At 38.7% G+C, this 13,917-nt stretch overlaps 1 protein-coding gene across 4 annotated transcripts in view; it reads left to right on the forward strand.

The window, feature by feature from the left end:
• loxl2b (lysyl oxidase-like 2b) overlaps nucleotides 1–13,917 on the forward strand; it is a 62,902-nt gene that overhangs the window by 25,724 nt on the left and 23,261 nt on the right. For all 4 annotated transcript variants that reach the window (XR_014877266.1, XR_014877265.1, XM_085180738.1 and 1 more), the window contains exons 4-6: nucleotides 2,096–2,307; nucleotides 6,289–6,505; nucleotides 11,762–11,945. Coding sequence is in view for 2 of the 4 variants with exons in the window: in XM_085180738.1 (XP_085036864.1) it covers nucleotides 2,096–2,307; nucleotides 6,289–6,505; nucleotides 11,762–11,945 (613 nt within the window). In the remaining 2 variants the exon portion in view is untranslated. The remainder of the gene's footprint in view (nucleotides 1–2,095; nucleotides 2,308–6,288; nucleotides 6,506–11,761; nucleotides 11,946–13,917) is intronic.

Consider the following 13,917-nt stretch of genomic DNA (forward strand, 5'->3'; position numbering starts at 1 on the left):
GCTCCTCTAAAGCAGCACTGCTTTTGGACTGGGTCATAGCCTTTAAAACAATCTCATATCAACAGTTACATGTGCATGACTATGCTGCCCTCTATTTATGCATGACATAAAAAGCCTCCTTAAATAAAATACTTAAGGAAACCAACATTAAATGACATATGATGTTTTGTCTAAGCTAGTGTGGTACTGCCCGAGTCCTGAACTAAACTGCTAGGGCCTGTGGCTGATGATCATGTAGACATGAGGCATCTGGAAAGAAGTAGCAGTTTGTTAATTGCTTCCTACTGCATGTGTACAGTACGGTGTTTGTGGATTTAACTGGGACAGACTAAAACATGTTGCACATTTTGCCATAGAAACCCTTTGATGCCTTTGGCTTCTGAAGACAGAAAAACCTGTAAGAAGGCAGTCGGCCACGGTGATTAGGCTTAATAAGATAATTCACTGTAAAAATGTTTGTGCAGTCTGGGGAAGATTTACAACCAGTGCAGACAGAGCACTGCTGAGCAGCTGTACAGGGGGTAAGAGTCTTTGATTATGCATAATGTAACACAGGAATAGCTATTTCCAGACAGATGTGGTATATAGCTTGGGTTACACTATTGAAGTCTTTTTTGGCAAAAAGAAAAAGTTGGGTTTTTTTTCGGTGCAATGACATTTTTCGGAGTATTCTAACCTTGTAGTAACACTCACCAACCTTATGGTCCTCTATATGATACATCTGGCTTCTCTCTCATTTCCTGTCAAGTTGCCACAGCAGATGGATCATGTGGCGCATGGATGAAGCATATTTGGCAAAGATTTTACAATGGAAGCCCTTCGTGATAAAGGCTTTCCATTTTTGGGGGCTTGGGACCAGTACTAGGAGTAAACTAGCTTGTGAACCCATAGGCTGCGTTTGTGTCACTTTCCAGTCTCAAACCTTGGTGTCCACTAGACAGGGTAATTTCCATTGACCAAAATTATTAAGAACCAGCATTTAGGGAACTGAAAAATAAGAGCAGAAGTTAGCATCTGAAATCTGTTTGGTATCTCAGTTCCTCAGTTGCCTGTGATACTGAAATCTGCAAATAAGTGTAATCGTTCACAAGTATTGTTTATGATCTAGTGTTTGAAGTATCCCCAACTGGTCACGGCAGATGGCTGCCTCTTCTTGGGCCTGGTTTTGCTAGACTTCTGCTTCTTCCTGTTAAAAATACGTTTTTCCTTCCCACAGATGGTTGTCTGATTGTTGGGGTTTTCTTACTATTATTGTAATGGTCTTTAACCTACGACAAAATAAAACTTGAGGCAAATGTTGTGGTGATTTGGTGCTTTTTAAATAAATTGAATTGACTGTGTTGCATATCTCATTCTGGTTGCTGATATATTGAAAAGGTCTTCTTCCAGTATTCTGAATATTCATTGTGATTGTATAACATTATGACTTTGATGGAAAAATAAAGACCCAGGTTTACATTGCTGGCGCTTAACTGAGCTATGTAAAGACAGGCAAACGGATCATCAGTTAGCACTGAGCTTTAGCTAACCTGTGGCTAACTTTATTTGTATTCAGCAAGCTGTATGCTCACTGCAGCGTCTTCATTTTCATTCTGAAAGAGAGACTGCACTCTCATGGGAAATCGTTACCATGTGATTTAATTTACATAGCAAATTCTATTTGGTTGCAAACCCCCCTACTAACAGGAAGCTAAATTAACGAATTAGCTTACACAGTGTATAGGCTACCATTATATATCGCTGAGATCTGGAAGTTAGTTTTTGGACAGAGATGTGTCTCTGTGGGTCTATGCATGGTGGTTTAGTCAGTAATGTAAGCTTTTGCTGGGAGTGCTGATAATTTCATGACAGAAAAGTTACAATACATTTGGGAAAAAGCTTTCGAATGTGTGTTTACTGTGGCTGTTGCATCTTTCCACTTCAAAAATCAACAACATATGTTACATGCCCACAAGGCCCAAACTTTAGCATAAAGAAAAGTGCAAGTTGCTGTTTAAAAAGAAAGATTGTTTTTGCTTTTTTTGTGCTTTTATTTATTTATTTTTTGTTTGTTTGTTTGCTTTTTAAATGTTGTTTCTCAATATATTGTCTACAGAATCTTGACATTCATGTAGAGGATGTGCAGATTCGAGCCATTCTGTCATCCTACCGTAAGCGGATCCCTGTGATGGAAGGCTACGTGGAGGTCAAAGATGGTGGCAAATGGAAGCAGATCTGTAACAAAGACTGGACCCAGTTTAACAGCAGAGTGATCTGTGGCATGTTTGGCTTCCCCGGGGAGAGGAAGTACAATCCCAGAGTCTACAAGTGAGTATGTGTGGTCCTGGGTGGTTCAAAGAGCAGAGCAGAGTTTAAACTTTAAATGAGTAAAGGGCACTTATATAGAAATTCAGGATATTAAAAGGTATGTCAGAATAATGTGGCTACTGTTTCAATGCTGTGACTCAGTGGGTGTTTTGTTGGGTACAGAAAAAAAATGCATCTGCAGGAGACTGGATGACAGATGGCAAATCCTAATTTTTTTCCCCTCTTTTTTTCTGTGCCACAAATTGGTAATTACATCTTTAGCAAACTCCCCTCGGTGCCTCACATGGATGAAAAATATATATAATTACATATATATAGATTTGGTAGATTTCTCAACCAGCACGTGCAGATCACTGCTGCAAAATTCATCTAAGTCTCAAACTGTAGAGTACAGCAACGTGGAAGGGGGGCTGAAAAAACTCAAATGAATACATCATCATTACAGTGTTTGACCAAATCCAACACGAGTGACTAACCTCAATCACTTCATTACTCTGGCAGCTCAGTACACTGACTGGGTTAGAGTTCTGTGGAGGCTTGAGAAATTTCAGGTTCTTACTGAAATCTTTGTGGATTGTGTATCTTTATCTTCTTCTTTCTGCTGCTCCTCTTATGGGTCAACACAACAGATCATCTGCCTTCATGTCACTCTATTCTTAGCATCCTGCTTTGTCACACCATCCTCTGTATGTCGTCCCTCACTACATCCATGGATTTTCTGTGTTGACTCCCTTTTTTCTCCTGCCTGACATCTCCATATTCAACATCCTTGGTCCAATACATTAAATATACCTCCTCTGCCAATGTACCATCTCAGCCTTTTCTCTTTAACTTTGTCTCCAAACCTTTTGACCTGAACTATCCCTCTGGTGGTCCTGGTGCTCTCAAAGAAAATCTTAGCATCTTCACCTTTGACATCTCCAGCTCGAACTCCTGTCTTACTGCTGTCCTTCTGTCACAAATCAACCCTGACACCCATCTCCACCTACTCCACCCTACCTGCAATGTCTTCTTCACCTCTCTTGTGCTCTGCTGGTTGCTTTGGATGGTTGACCCCAGGTATTTTAACTCATCTACCATCACTACCTCTGCTCCTTGCAGCTTTATTGTGCATCTCTATCACAACGCCTAAAATTTTCCAGTAATTATTAAGAAAGAAAGCAAAACGCCCAAAGACAAACCCAGGAAATTATTTATTCAGTTATCTGGCTGTTCAGATTATATATATCTGCTCTCCTCTCTCTAACCTTCCTCAATCCACACACCACCCCCTACAGTCAGCCTATGTAGTAGTCAGCCTATACTGGCTGGCTTTTGGAAACCTTGAAAGGCTACAAACACAAAAGGAGGCTGGATGTCAACTGCACTTCCATCATCCAAACTATACCAATGGTCAGTCCAACAACCCACTAAACAACCCTAACCCATCCTTAACAGCAAAGGTTAAAATGTGGACAGCTGCTTCTGGGAACTCTCTGCTCTGCTCCGAACTCATTAGCAATGTTAAAATTCACACATGTGAACTGCAGCATTGTTAATGAGTTCAGAACAGGCTGAGATCTTGTGAAATCTCTCCATAACACCTTCCTTAAAAACTATATATAGTAAACGAAATTCAAAAAAGCACAACATGTTCCTGTTAAATATTCTGTTTTCACACCTATAATAGATATATCAAAGCTTAATGTTCAGTATTGCAGTTTAGGCAGACTACCAGAAAATGTGCCAGGACCAAGCATTATAAACAATGGAATAATCTTTAATCCTCTAATGTGTGTCCCATTACATTCCTGACATTACAGGCCGTCTACAGCAAAACTCGTGCCTGACTCCTGTGTTTTCAGTATAGGTGCATTACAAAAACGTTTTGCAGTGTGTGAGGAACTGCTGAGAAATCTAAATCTTGCTTACATTAGACCAAATGGCCACAAGTTAATCATGGTATACCACAAAACTTCAGGCACTCAAGTTAACCTTAAATTTGCTGTCTGGCTGGGTTGGAAGTCTCCCCTCTGCTTTAGGTAACCAAAGCAGAGTGCAGCAGCTTCCTAACTTTCCATCTACGTGTCAGCCTGCTTTGGCCACAGTGTACTTTCACAGGCTGACATTATAAAATAAATGTGACAGTTTCATAATCCTGAATTTGTCTTTATGACTCTAGATTGGCTTGAGATTTTCACAATAGCGTCTTCATGAAATGTAAAAAGTGAAGTTATAAATTTATAAAACAGTACATATTCAGTGTTTTGACCTGGAATATTATTGAGTTAAAATAGTACATAGTACTAAAATAGTAAATAGTACATTGTTGGTTTCTGGTTATTGTGACTTAGCAGAACAGCTTGGCATTAGTATTATAGATCAAATGATTATGAAATGCACACCTTATTAAAAAGCTATAAGGGGAGTACCCCCACTAGGGACTTGAGACAGCAGTTAAAACTGACTTGAGGCTATAGCATTGTTGCACACAGTAACTGCTAGATCTGTAAGTTAAGTAATATTCTAAATTATTTGACAATGAACATGGAAATTGAAAGAACAAAGGGCTGCATGCTTAATCTCTTGAAAAGTTCCTAGACATTAGATCTTACAATGTCTTGATGCATGTTCAATCATCCAAGTAAGTAAATTCCAGAAAGTTGATTCTTGATGGTGCGTTTTCAGTGGTAGAACTGTTTAGTCACTCATCCTGTTGACTTCTTCATAGAGTGAATAAATGATGAAAATAATCAACTTTCTGCAACGTACTTACCTGGATGATTCATCAAGACATTGTAAGAACTAATGTCTAGAAACTTTTCTCTTGACTGTTTAGTATGTCTAAAGATGACACTAAGGAAGATTGTTTAGTGTTCGGGGTTGTCACCAATGACAACTTAGGTCTCCCATGGTTAATATTAGGGCAGTAGATAAGAACATGCAACATTTTAAACATTTATCCTAATCTTAAGAGAGAGAACAGGATGAAATGAATCAATAGTCTGACTTTGTGCGCTACTCCTAGTTTGGTTCATGTTCAGTGTCCACTTTGTATATAGATAGTGACTTTATAAAACTGTTTTACAACACAGAAGTCTGCTATTTGCACAAGCTGAGTTATTAATCATTGTAATTAAATCACGAGACATAAAAAAAAACCCATTTGTTTATTCACTGCAAACATAATAATTAATTTGGGGTTGAAAAGTTGTAGTGAAGGATGATATTAACCTTAAAGTTAATTAAGTCTTGAAAATCATAACTTGACAATGACCCTTTAATGAGATTTTATGAAAGTAAACTTTCACAGCTTTAGGACAACTACTTTATTAAATCGTTTGTCCTTTAAGGCAGCACTGATATTCATCGCATATGTGTTCAAATTGCTTTAGAGGAAAAGCTCATCTTTGGGCTGCTCCTTTGGACTTTCCTTCTCGCCAGCAGCAAATGAAAAATAAACGCTGTCTGTCCTGTTGTAATCTGGTCTTTCACATTGGCTGCATAGACTAGATTTAACCCGATTCAGTTGCTGCTGCTGCTGCTGAGAGAGAAGCTACAAGAAATGTCAGTAAACACCTCAACCATCTCAGATTAGTGACTAGCTAGCAAACTGTGCTGTCTCCATTCCTGTTTGCTTTGTACACCTCAGACTTTACAACTTCAGGTCATACCACCTACAGAAATTGTCTTGACGATTCTTCAGTGGTTGGATGTATACGGTGGGCAGTCATGGCCTTGCACCTGGCAGTAGTATGTAGATATGTCATGTTTTAATAAGCAGATAGTGACACGAACATGTACAGTGGAACTTCAGTGAACTGTGGAGATGGCTGTTAATTCTTTCTGACTGTAACACCTCCCTTATCACAGATTGCTATTGCACCTGTAGTTTATATAAAAATCTTGAGTAGTGCAGCTCAATGCTCTCAAATAAGACAGAAGTAGTAACATCGTGTTATACCTAGTTGAAAATCCTTCTCATCTCCTTTATCTGTGCAGGATGTTTGCTCGCAGGAGAAAGCCCACATACTGGGACTACTCTGTCAACTGCACTGGCAATGAAGCACACTTGTCCAGCTGTAAACTGGGCCAGGCTGTACTGGAGAAGTCCAATGGGACCTGCCCTAGAGGATTGCCTGTGGTGGTGAGCTGCGTGCCTGGTAAAGACTTTGCCCCAACACTCATGACGGGATTTAGGAAGGCCTTCCGACAAGAGGTAAAATACCCCCACATTGTGTCAGTACAACAAGCGATGTAACGATAAGTGGGTGCTGCATGAATGGTGTGAACAAACTGAAATGGTAAACAAAGCTGACATAGGAAATAGCTGCTTGAGTTCAGCTCGGTTCACTGGCTCTGATGTAGAGGGTGAATGCATGAAATGTTTTGGTTCGATGTTAAGCAAGGATGGCTCCATGTCGCTTGGTGAACTGCAGCTGGAGCTGCTTTGGAAATGCCTTTGTCAAAATTAGTTACTGTCATCTCAGAGTTTAAAAAATGGCCCAGTCTTGTAAAACTCTCAGGGCAGGGAAAGAACAGCAGCACCAGTGTCAACTATTATTCTTTCTTTAAGTATAAGACCCAGAATTAGTAAGGCTGTATCTTTGGGGTAGTTTTCAAACTTTATTTAAATTTTATTCTCTAAGAAATTCAGGAAGATAAGGATATGACTCAAACAAGCCCTGCAAAAAAGCACTGTGTAGTAGCATAAGTGAGTGCTCAGGCTGACTTCATGAATTCTAAATGTAATTCACAAAGGCTAATCACTGTTTCCTGAAGGCGTGATTCATTCTCTGCTCAGATGTAAGAATCTAAAATGGAAAATGTAATCTTTTTCTTTCTGATGCTTTGGCTACAAATCTTTTGTCTTGCAGCAGGGGCAGCTGAGCAGATGCACTCTTTACTCACAGGGTTAGAGCTGCCCCGTGGAGTTCTCTCGAAAACACGCAAAAATTAGATTTATATTTACTGCTATTTGACAACATTCATAGAAAGCAAGCAGATACAGTCAAAATGTGTTTCCATCCTCATAAATGTTTTTTTTAAACCTCAATGTTCATTCCTACTGCATCACTGCCATCTGTAGTAAAAGTCTGTTGAAGCTCCAAACTCCTCTGCTTGCAGATAACATTATATTTGAAAATATCTCAAATCTGCCACAGTTAGTTGGAGATTTCAGCCACAACATTTCAGCTACGAGCTGTTGTTAGAGAGGATTTCACCTCACACCTTACGTTTTAGACATAATGCTGCTGACTTTAACTTCATGGCCTCACGACAGTGTTAATTTTGATGTTCACTATAGCCGTTTGCTGTTCTTTTCTTTTTGTCTCTGTCAGCAGGATTAAGGAAAGTCGAATTTCATGTAAGTTAGTGAATAGGTGTATCATGGGAAATCACCAACTAGTCTTTCACCATTTTTATGATGAAGACATAGGGCACTTTCTTAAAAATAGCAAAAGCTGTGGTGTAGGGCTGGGCCATACCATACCGTTCACGGTAATACCGGTATAATGTTGGGCAGCGATAAGAAAATGAAATATCGCAATAGAATATGGGTAAAACGCGCATGCGCAGTGCCTTTGTTTTCATACGCACATGGCGGAGAATGAGAAGGACAAAAGTGGATTGTTGAATGAAACAGATGAACCAGAATTGGTTTGTAAAAATGCTGCAACTTCAGTGGTGTGGAACTGGTTTAGCTTTCGTCCGTCAGATACACAACAAAGCACTATTTTTGGTAGCACGTGCTAGCGGGCCGTCGTTATTACCGTGTTTTTTGGAAAATACGGCACACTTAAAATCAATCCTTTGATTTTTCTGAAAATTGACAGAGCCCCTTATTATCCAGTGGGCCTAATGTATGAATTCTGGTTGTGTTTACTGACCTCGAAAATCTGTCAAATGTTTTAGTACGACTTTGCTAAGCTACGAACCCGCACCGCATGATGGATTGTCAGAGCATTACGGCTATCGTAGGCAGGAGCCTGGCGGAGTGATACGTACTGTGCTTCAACATAATATTACCGTATTGTGTGTGTATAACCTCTTTTTAAGTTTTGTGGATATTCTACATGGTTATGCTGAGGATATGTCGGCTAATTTCCGCTGGAAATGCCTTTTGAGAAATCTAAAGCGAGGAATTTGCATTTGCACTCTTAAATTTTTATATAACTTTAATGCACATAAAAAACAGCTGCTTGTTTAAGTGAAAATACATTGATGTGTTTTTTTTTTTTTTTGCACTAATAAAGTTGTGGAGTTGTAAAGTATTTTGTCTAGTGTCAATTATATCGTCAGTTATATCGTTATCGCAAATTTTCAAATGTATATTATGATAAATATTTTTGGTCATATCGCCCTGCTCTACTGTGGGGTAGGAAGCCCTCTGCCATTGCTGGTTCTTGACTTGCAGAATAGTTTTGGTTGTTGTGCCATCATCGCTTACTAAAACAGTTACTCTTGCATTCAAACCATCATTTTACAGATGTTGGTGTTTCGGGTCAGTGTATGAGTTTTTCAGCTGTGTCCTCAGTACTAGTGATTCATACACACACAGGAAAGTGCAGGAAAGCCCTTCTATGTGGCTATATGATTCTTCCACATTTGAAGTGACATATAAAAGTGACATATAAAAAAAATACTAAACTTGCAGTGGTTTTTTTAGCTAACGTTATAGTGAAAGATTTACCATTTGGGGTTATAAGTACCCCCAATAACAACTCTGTTAGGGGCACATGAGCCAAAAACATATTCTGAGAGTATGGACTCAGTGTTAGAGTTTAGGGCTGAGAATACTAATTCTACCCCAAGGGAAAGGCAAATATGAGTTTTTTTTGGGGAAAAATGTAAATAGTTTTTGATGTGTGTTGAGTTGAAATGAGTGTGTTCCCTGATTGTCAAGCCTCAGGAGAACAATTTAATTAAAACACAAATTTGAAATTCTGATTGCCTAGACAGAATTAGGGCTAGGGTTAGGTTTGTGGTCCTCTGATGATCCAACCATCCGACGTCTTTGCGGCAGCGGAAGCTGCTTTAAATATTCAGTTAGGTCAGGGTGTAAACTTGGACATTTACACTTTCGACCATGTGTAGAAAATCAATGCATTTAAATTAGAAAATAATCCACAGCAAGACTGTTTCGACCACGTGGCTTTCAGTTTGTTCATACTCCACAGTAGCTTTTCATTTTGAACACTAGAATCCCTGCCAGCTCTGCAGAGGTCGTTCTTGTCCTCACTCTGACATCTGACCTCAGCAGTAGGTAAAGAAGCCCATTTTCTCACTCGCACCCTCTTAAGATGTCAGGGGTCATGAATTCTTCTTAGCTTAGTTTGACAGTAAGCCAAGAAGAATTTTTCTCTGTGTGGCTTCATTCATTGTCTAATGTGAGGTCGGAGCTTGCAGGCAGCCTGTCACGTTCCACAGCTGAGTGCCTGGATGGGAGTGGTGTCCCTGACATCATGACCTGTATCGTCCAACACACTCTGCAGATCTGACTCAAAAGAATTATATCCTTAAACCCAAGTTTAAACATTTGAAACACAAAACAAAAATAAACAAAAGCACTCCACAAGCGCAAACCACCACCAAGGCAGCTCATTTTCTATGTACTATTTACTTTTAAGAGAATAGTTTTGTGTTTTCTGTATAAAATATTTTGTTTTCTTTGTTCTTTCAAGTTTTTAGTGCAGGAACCCCATTTTAATATATCTGTCTTACTTTTGAAGGTAATCATTTTATTATTATTATTAATTTATCTGGCTATGAAATATAAAAAAATTTACATTAATTTACATGCTTAGTAATGCAAAAGATGCAATCAATCACAAATTACATTGAAATTGTTATATACTTAGAGATCTATCGCTGCCAGCATGTTAGACTTTCTGGTAAGAGAAAGTTTATATTATGTTATTGTATTCTACTGTCTAAAAACAAAATAAACCAAACTTTGAAAAAGAATTTCAAGAGAAGCATGAGAAAGAAAGAAAAAAAACCCACCCCGGACATTATTTGAACACACAACTTTATGCATTCACAGTTACCAGTTATCCAACTGAGCTTACTAATGTCACATTATAAACTATAACTAACACATAGCAAAGTTTATGTTGCTGACTTTGCTGAAGAGATGCTTTAGGTCCACCATGCAGCAAATTAAATAGAATTTAGAAATTCAATATAGTAAACAGTTAAAAACTTTTGATCTATATTTCACTTTGTAAGAAACAGTTTGACGCAACCTCTGTTCTAGGTGGAAACAATATCCACATTCCTCTGGCTGTGATTTGGTTTTTTGCATTGTACCACCACAGGGATGACACGAGAGATGACATCAGGGTCTCGGTCTCATCTTGGAACTCCAACACATTCTAAACATTCTCACTGCAGGTTGAGAGTTCGTGACCCTGGAGGATGGGACAGCATTTTGAAGTATTTGGCATGGTCGTTCAATCCTTACCAATGGCTTTATGCACAGTGGCAATGTTGCCAATGAAAAGGAAATCACTTTCATTGGGTGAACATCGCTGGCATGAAGGGGAATATCTCCTCATTACCAATATGTTGGAAGTTGTTTTGAGTCAAACATACACATGAAGGCCTGTGTCTAGAAAACTCATATTTACCCAAGCAGCTTGTCTCCTTCCAAAAATATCTGTAACATACCTGTCTACTTTAATGGTGTAAATGATATTGAACAAATTGGACGACTTTCTTTTTTTTACCCCAAGCATTAGAAGTTGGGCTGGTGTTAGTGTTATTTTGACACGATGGCTGCTATGTAACAACATACATAAAAGGGTGACTTCCTCCGTTGTGACACTCATTAAAATGTACTGTCCTAAGCCACCAAAGCCCTTCTGTCGGTTTTGACGATGTGGTGTCCAACAGCCTGCCACCATCATGATCACAGTTTGTGTGTCCTTGTACCACTGCTGATACTTTCTGGTCAGGAGTGTCTCTAAGGTTTTATACCTGCCCGTGTCCTACATTCACATACGCCATGAGGGTTAGAGTAAACCGGTGCCTCACTTACCCTGATCCTGACATTTATCTATGTGTCACATTTTTAGAATAACGATTGTTTATTGGTTCTAATGTTAATGTTAATAGTGCTGAGGAAATCCGAGTGAAAACTTATTCCAGAGCCCACACATAAAGATGTCTGGGTTTTCTCCTTGTGAATACAAAGCCCAGTAAACCAGATTTCCAAACCGTGCTTTACTTGTAAAATTAAACACTTTCAGTTCATGCAAACAGTTAATGGGAGAATCACATTAATAGCTTGTTCTATAAACATAAAACCACCCAGTCTGCTGCCTCTGCTCTCTCATCACAGAGAAGGAAAAGTTCAGCTTTTAGGGTTTTGAAAGTACTAGAATAACTGAAATATGTGATTTTTCTTTTTTGGTTAGTTCAGTTTTTTACAGTGACCTCTTTTTGCGGTGTTTGTGTTTGTCGTCTTCAGCAACCATTGGTTCGTCTCCGTGGTGGGGCCATCGTAGGCGAGGGGCGAGTGGAGGTGTTGAAAAATGGAGAGTGGGGCACCATATGTGATGACAAGTGGAACCTGTTGTCTGCCACAGTGGTGTGTCGAGAGCTGGGCTTTGGTACAGCAAAGGAGGCTCTGTCTGGAGGTCGCCTTGGACAAGGTATACTGGTTTTATATCATTTATTTTTATAAAAAAAATACTGACAGATTGTTTTCATGCCTGCTCATTGATTGGGACTTCACAGTAGTGAAAGGTCTGAGAAAAGGAAACAAATGCATAAAATTAGACCAGCCTAAGCTAGAGCGGCGCTCTCTCCTTAGCTTTGTAATGCAACCAATGAGGAAAGCAGAAGGACATGAAATGTGAGCTGCACGAACCAAGGAAAAAAAATCAAAAAGATGGGCTGATTACAAAGTAGACCTGAAAATAACCCATGACACCGAGCTCCAAACGACTTTACTCCTGGAACAAATGTCTGTGTATATTTCCTACATGGCACAGAATGGAAGGGCTTGACTGTGGAGCAAAACCACATATCCCAAACATTTCAGAGAAGTAATTCTAGCCTTTAAACTTTTCTGCTTATATCACCCTTTTGCAGCCAGAGGAACATGAACTCATAGACAAGGCTATAAAATCTGCCCTTAGTTTGCATGTTTTCATGTCACAGTGGCATTTTGTCAGCTGTTTGGTGGTAATGCAAGAAACTAACCACAACACTAAAAAATTTATGTTTATGTTGGGGATTCATCTCTTAAACAGGTCCACTAAATGTTGGCCCATTGCTCATTGTAGCTCCATTTATGTGCTTCACCAACACAATGAAACAATTCTGCTGTTTTAGCTGTTAAATTGGCCACTGGATAGTCACGATCTTTGCTGGGTAGAAGGTTTGAATATGAAAAGAATACCATAAAAATTTACAGACCTGTGTGACATGATAATGATGCAGCCATAGCTGCTCAAACATACTGCTCAAACATAACTTTGAAATGTTTACAGAAAATACCTGGAATTACATTAGGCTGTACTTAAAATTACTTATGAGTACATAGAATTACCTAAAATATAATTAGTCTCTATTCCTGTAAAATCCATGAATTTAAGCAATACTTGAAATTGCTTATGCACGACCTAAAATTACTGATTTGCTTCTTAAAATTATTTACAGAATGCTTAAATTTAGCTGCAGCAAAATTATTTCTTTGTTTCCGGTAAAAATCAGACTTGTTACCCCCTTATTCTAGTGTCCCTACCTTTTAAGTATTGGTAGGTAAATATAATTACAGCACATTGTAATTTCAATCAAAATAAATAAACAGATTAAAAGTGTTTTAACTAAAATGCATAGAAATGACATTTATTTACAGTGGAATGACAGCCTTAGTTGCAGGCCATATTATGTCATATTATATTAAGTGTTACCAGTACATTTAATCAATCGTTGACAAAAAATATTGATTAGAAGTGCGTAACATTTTAAAATAGTATTGCAGCTATTGCGTAATATGAGCTTTTAAAGAGTAAGTTCAATCAGCTCTTTACTGCCTATGTATTGATACAGTTTACTTGAACCAGATTGATTGCGCTACTGTACGGTGCAACATTGAGCTCCACTTTCTTTGGTAGCCAAGGGGTTAAACATTTTTGTGGCAGAAACCCTTCATACAGATATTAGATTAATATGAGTGCACTGAGTTAATTGTTGATGTACACTTTACTTTTCTTATCCTGTTTAAAAATGGTGAAATAATGATTTTTCATGTCGTACTTCTTGGAGTGGGCAAATATATTGAAATGTACACAGCAAAGTTTGTGATTCTTGTCTGTTGTTTTGGGGTTTGTTTTTCCACTGACTGCTTATTTTCAGTGGAGGCTTTTATTGTGAGCAGCTTCACTTTAAGGTTTTCATAACCTGCACGAGCTGCATTATGCCACTGGCAGGTTTGGAAGTCAGCAGCACACACCTAACAAAAATGTGGCACAAACACACTTCTAACGTACACATGCAGCAGATATATCACCAGTGTTCAAGTGTATTAAACACATAGCTTACTTGTTTTTCAGCATATATAAGGTGGAAAAATCACATTTTCTCTAGTAGTGTGTGGATACCTGGCAACAAGAAGAA

Source organism: Neolamprologus multifasciatus, chromosome 12, assembly GCF_963576455.1.
Source record: "Neolamprologus multifasciatus chromosome 12, fNeoMul1.2, whole genome shotgun sequence".
Taxonomy (NCBI): domain Eukaryota; kingdom Metazoa; phylum Chordata; class Actinopteri; order Cichliformes; family Cichlidae; genus Neolamprologus; species Neolamprologus multifasciatus.